The sequence below is a fragment of the Physeter macrocephalus genome, chromosome 8 (assembly GCF_002837175.3).
Source record: "Physeter macrocephalus isolate SW-GA chromosome 8, ASM283717v5, whole genome shotgun sequence".
NCBI lineage: Eukaryota > Metazoa > Chordata > Mammalia > Artiodactyla > Physeteridae > Physeter > Physeter macrocephalus.
This window is the reverse complement of record NC_041221.1, coordinates 12,679,525-12,685,114: the sequence shown is the minus strand read 5'-3', so window position 1 is coordinate 12,685,114 and position 5,590 is coordinate 12,679,525. Positions and strand designations below refer to the sequence as shown.

The 5,590-nt window shown below is 54.4% G+C and overlaps 1 protein-coding gene across 1 annotated transcript in view; it reads right to left on the bottom strand.

Moving 5' to 3' along the window:
• Positions 1-1,456: 1,456 nt before the first annotated feature.
• CBS (cystathionine beta-synthase) overlaps positions 1,457-5,590 on the bottom strand; it is a 28,315-nt gene continuing 24,181 nt past the window's right edge. Inside the window, exons 14-15 of the mRNA XM_028493176.2 lie at positions 4,895-4,979; positions 1,457-2,979 (exon numbers count right to left, since the gene is read on the bottom strand). Coding sequence (XP_028348977.2) covers positions 2,834-2,979; positions 4,895-4,979 — 231 coding nt within the window. The 3' untranslated portion in view covers positions 1,457-2,833. The remainder of the gene's footprint in view (positions 2,980-4,894; positions 4,980-5,590) is intronic.

Here is a 5,590-nt window from a genome sequence, read left to right as displayed (position 1 = left end):
GCTGATGACTAAGGAACTGGCCGTTCCCAAAAGGCACACCCAGCTGTACCGGGGGCTCTTTACAGAGGAGTGAAGCCGCGTCCACAACAGGAGGCCTTTCCTGGAAGATGGATGGAGCGCGGTGGCCGGGACAGGGTCGGGCAGCTGTGAGCAGCCCCTCCACACAGCCCAGCCCCGCCAGAAAGCTCCCGAGGGACGGTGGCCTCTCCGGTCGAATCTTCGGCCTGCCCACGTGGTCTGAGGCCTTGGAAGGGGCCATCTCCGGCGTGTAGGAAACAAGAGTGGGCCCTCAGGGCTGCATCTTCAGCATGGCCTGCATGCTGTGTCCGTCTATCGAAATCTATGGCTGCCCAGCCCTGTTCCCCGTCACTCTGGGGGGGTACCCGCCTTGATGGCCTGCTGGGGCCCTTGTTTTCCTCCTTCATTTTGGTGGAGTGCACCTTCCAGTGCTCCCCTGGGCCCAGAGGCCACCTGCCTCGCGGGAAACGTCTACGACCTCCCTCCAGGGTTAAGGGAGAGCGTGCTTGCATCCAGGATTCTGGCCCACGTCCCTTCTTTCAGATGTTTTGAGGCTTTGCTCCCTTATCTCCCAGCCTCCACATGCTAGAGATGGAGAAGCTGGATCCCTTTCTCATTCCCTAAGACTCTGTCTGTGAGCTGGGTTTTCCCACCCCTAACTGGAAACTTTTTCTGATCTTCTTGTCCCAAGTGATCTAACATTTCACGATGATGTTCCCTGTGTGGGTCTTTCTCCATCCGTTGCGCTGGGTACTAGGTGGAACCTTTCAATCTACAAACTCGTGTCTTTCAGTCTGGGACAGTTTCTTGAATTACTTCACTGGTGATTTCCTTCTCTCTTGTTTCCTCTTTTCTGGAACTCCTACAAACCAGATGTTGGAACCCAAGAAGCTCAAAGAATTCCAAGCACAAGAAACATGAAAAAAGATACATCACGATTTCCAAAACAATACTGAACATAAACAAAGCCAGAGGACTCACACTTCTTGATTTCAAAACTTACTACAAAGCTACAGTAATTAAAACAGTGTGGTACTGGCATAAGGACAGACACATAGACCAGTGGAACAGAACCAAAAGTTCAGAAATAAACCCATACATCTATGGCCAACTGATTTTCCATGAGAGTGCCAAGACCATTCAATGGAGAAAGAATGTCTGTTCCCCAAATGGATAGCCATATACAAAAGAATGAATTTGGACCCCTGCCCCACACCATGTACAAAAATTAACTAAAAATGGATCGATGAACTAAACGTAAAAGCTAAAACTATAAAACTCTTAGAAGAAAACTTGACCTTGGATTGGCAAGGATATAATACCAAAAACGAAACAAAAGAAAAAACAGATAAATTGAACATCATCAAAAACAAAACACCGTTGTACACCAAAGGTCATTATCAAGAAAGAGGAAAGATACCCCACAGAATGGGAGAAAATATTTGCAAATCACATGTCTGATAAGGCTCTAGTCTCCAGAATATATAAAGAACTTCTACAACTGAACAGCAAAAGGCAAACAACTCAATTTTAAAATGGGCAAAGGACTTGAACAGACATTTCTCCAAAGAAGATGCACAAATGACCAAACAAGCACATAAGAAGATGCTCAATATCATTAGTCATTAAGGAAATGCAAATCAAAACCACAGTGAGATAACACTTTGCACCCACTATCATAGCTATAAAAAACAAAACCCAGAAGATAAGTGTTGGTGAGGATGTGCAGCCACTGGAACCTTCATGCACTGCGGGCGGGGACGTAAAACGGTGCGACCGTGGAACACAATTTGGTGGCTCCCCCCAAAATTAATCACAGAATTATCACGTGGCCCAGCAATTCCAGTCCTGGGTATATAACCAAAAGAACCAAACACAGGTGTTCAAACAAATACCTGTACACGAAGGTGCACAGCACTACTAGTCACAACAGCCCAAGAGTGGAAACAACCCAAACGTCCATCAGCTGACGATGGATAAACAAAATGTGGTCTACCCGTATCAGGAATACTGTTCAGCCACAAAAATGAAGTACTGATTCATGCGACAGTGTGAATGAATCTCAAAAACATCAGGCAAAGTGAAATAAGCCAGACACGAAAGGTCACAGATTGTATGATTCTTTTTATATGAAATATCCAAAACAGGTAAATCCATGGGGATGGAAAGCAGAGTAGTGGGCGCCAGGAGAGGAGGGGAGAGGCGAGTGACTGCTTAATGGGGGGATGAAATGTTCTGGAACTCGACAGAGGTGGTGGCTGGACGACCTCTAATAAACGCCACTGAATTACACATCTAAAAATTGATCATTTTAGGTTAAGTGGATGTCACCTCAATTAAAAAACCCCAAACACTCAAGCCACTCCAACCAACCCATCCCCAAGTGGACCACGCTGCTGGGAGAAGGGCCACAGCACCGACCCACGCTTCCTGGGCCCCAATCTTCTGCTCCCCCCTCTGGACTCCTGGGAAAGGACTGGCCTCTGCCTTCAGTGCCCCTACCCCAGTCATGGCAGGGGTCCATCCGCCTGGCTGAGTTCTCTTTTAAAAGATTTGCTTGCTGAAACATCTTAAGAGAAAGTTAGTTAAAGAAAAACACATCTCGTCGAATAAATCATAAATAGATTCATTTAGGTGGCCAAGTGTTAATGACGGGGAACTATAACGTCTCTGCCGGGCCCGGGCTAAGCAGTGAGCACCCTTGCTACCCACTGTGACAGAGTGATGCCCGGTGCCAGGTGGCTAAAAATCATGTGTTTGTTTGTTTAGTGTTTATGAAAGCAAAAGAGAACAGCCGCGCAACCTCGGGGGGTAGTCAGAGCTGGGCCGCGGCCCCGGCACCTCCACTTCCTGACTTTGTCTTCTGGTCCCGCTCGCGGGCAGCCACGAAGTTCAGCAAGTCGATGGCAGTGACAACTCCGAACACCATCTGCCTCTTACTGGACTCCCCGTGGCTGTGGTCTGAGGGGGGACAAGGCCGCAGGTTCAGAGGGGCCTCCCCACGGAGCGGATCTGAGGCAGCCACGCCCCCAGGCACAGGGTGGCGGGGGGGTGCGGGGAGGATGCCCCGTGTCCACGGGCACCTGTGTGCCCCGGCCGCCCAAGCACCAGTGCCGTCCCCTCCCAACACAAGCCACTTGGGCGAAGCTGCAGAGAGCAGGGCCCTGACCCCTCTGAGCCACGCCCACCGGGGACGCCGAGGTCGCATTCATTCAGAACAGCCGGTGGCCGCCCCTGGTGCCCAAGGCCCGAGTCGTGGCACGAAATTCCAGTCCTACTCACACCCAACACCACCGGCTCACATCTCTGGCCTACAGTTCTGTGTTCAAACCCACACCTTTCTCTCAGGCTTAGAATGAACACAGGCCCCTGGCCCCCTGCCCTGCCGCCCAAGGGCAGAGAGGGTGATGGAGATGGTAAATTTTACATTTCAACTCGACTGGGCCATGGAGTGCCCCAGTACGGGGCGAACATCATTCTGGGTGTCCTTGGATGAGATCAACCCTTGATTGGACGGACCTAGTAAAGCAGACTGCACACCCCAGTGTGGGTGGGCCTCATCCAGTCAGTTGAAGGCCCAAATAGAACAAAAGGGCTGACCCACCACGAGTAAGATGGAAATGCCAGGCCTTTGGACTTGGAAACATTGACTCTTGGGGTCTCGAGCCTGGCCACTAGCCCCGCAGGCCTTGGGACGTGCCAGCCTATAAGCCATTCCTTATAGCAAGTCTCTGTATACACACATCCTACTAGTTGTGTTTCTTGGGAGAACCCCGACTGACAGCTGTCGTGAAGCGCACGGCGGGCCGGGCAGAGCCGAGCAGCAGGGGGTACATGCCCGGGTGGCATCCCACTCCACCAGAGCCCGCTGCCCTGTCTGTCCCGCACGCCTTTGAGGGCAGCGGTCACACGCGGAGGGCTGCTGGAGACACAGAGAGGCCAGGCATCCTACTGGCCGGTTCGGAGCACCTCAGGAAAAAGCAAGGGGCACCCAGAAGAGATGAGGGGCTTCTAGGCAAAGGGGCAGCTTTGGAGAAGCACTGAGCCCCACGGGGGCGGGCGGTCGGAGCGTCTCCAGGCCCCTGGGAGACACTGGCCAGCCGGGTCGGCGAACTTTCTGTAAAGGGCGGTACGGTCTCTGTTATGACCCCTCAGCTCTGCCCACACAGCGCGAAAGCAGCCGCTGACCATGCTTTCTGACAGGGCGGTGTCAAAGGAAACTTTATTTACAGACCCAGAAACTGGATCCCACGTCAGGGTGTGTAGATGTTCAAACTCGAGTGTGTGACACAAGGGGAGCCTCCCACCCAAGCTCGGGGTCCGGGGCCTGGACGCCCCCCCTGGCACTCGGAGGCTGATCACGGCGCCGCTCCCCAGCTCGAGGGGTGGGTGGGGCGTACACACCTGCAGGTTCCCCCCACCCCCAAGGCCAGGGCCCGCGCCGAGGAACCAAGGACGGGAGAGGGTTAGGTGGGGGCGCCCAGGCCCCGGGAGCAGCCCTCGGCGGGCGGGAGGGCGGGCTCCAAGCCCCCCCCCAATTCTCAGGATTTCTATAACCCTTGTCCTCGCCCGGCACCAGAACATCCCCGGCTTCTGGAGATGTGGCCAGGAGGCCCGGGAAGGGCTTTGTGAGCAGGTTATAAAGCCCTGTGACCTCACCGGGAGCCAGCACCCAGGCTGGCCCACAGCGGGATCCCTCTGAGATCTGCACCCAAGGCTGGGGATCTGCACCTCCGGCTCCCAGATGCCCCGTGAGCTCACGGCGGGAAAGCGCACACACAGCCTGGGGCCGGGGGCCGGGGGCCCGGGGGGCCGGCACCCCACAGGGCTCCTGCTCCCACCCCCCAGTCCCCAGCCCTCAGAGGGCCCCACTTACACTGGATCTGCTCGTGGACCACCAGGGCGAAGTGGTCCATCTCCAGGATGTGCGAGAGCTTGCCCAGAGGGTCCGTCAGGTGGATCTGGAAGAGAAGCCGTGGTCAGCGCTCGCCAGGGCAGCCCAGCTTGGCCGGAGCCCGAGGAAAAGAGCGCAAGGCAGCAGGAGGCTGGCGTCCCTCCAGAAGGTTCTTCTGGAGCCTCTTGCTGACTTAGAAATGGAACGAGACTCGACACACGTGGAAGGACACTTGGATGACCTGGAAGAGTCCGTATGTATCACTCAGTGCAAAGAGCCAGTAGGACGGCTTCCCATACTATGATTCCACCTCTATGAATTTCCGGAAAAGACAAAGCTAGTCAGATTGGCGGTTGCAGGGTTCAGGAAGTGGGGAATGGGTGCAGGGATCCAGGCCACATGGGGCACATACGCTACTGTGTGTGATGCTGTAATGGGTACAGGTCTGGACATTTGTCAAAACCCACAGAACTGCAGAACCCAAAGACTGAACCCTCAGTAAACTAGTGACTGTAGTTACTAACAGCGTAATATTCGCCATCCATCGGAACAAATCCTACATCAGTGCAAGATGTGACAGTACAGGGCGTGGTAAGGGGCGGGGGTACAGGGCGTGGTGAGGGGAGGAGGTACAGAGCGTGGTGAGGGGCGGGGGTACAGGGAGTGGTGAGGGGCGGG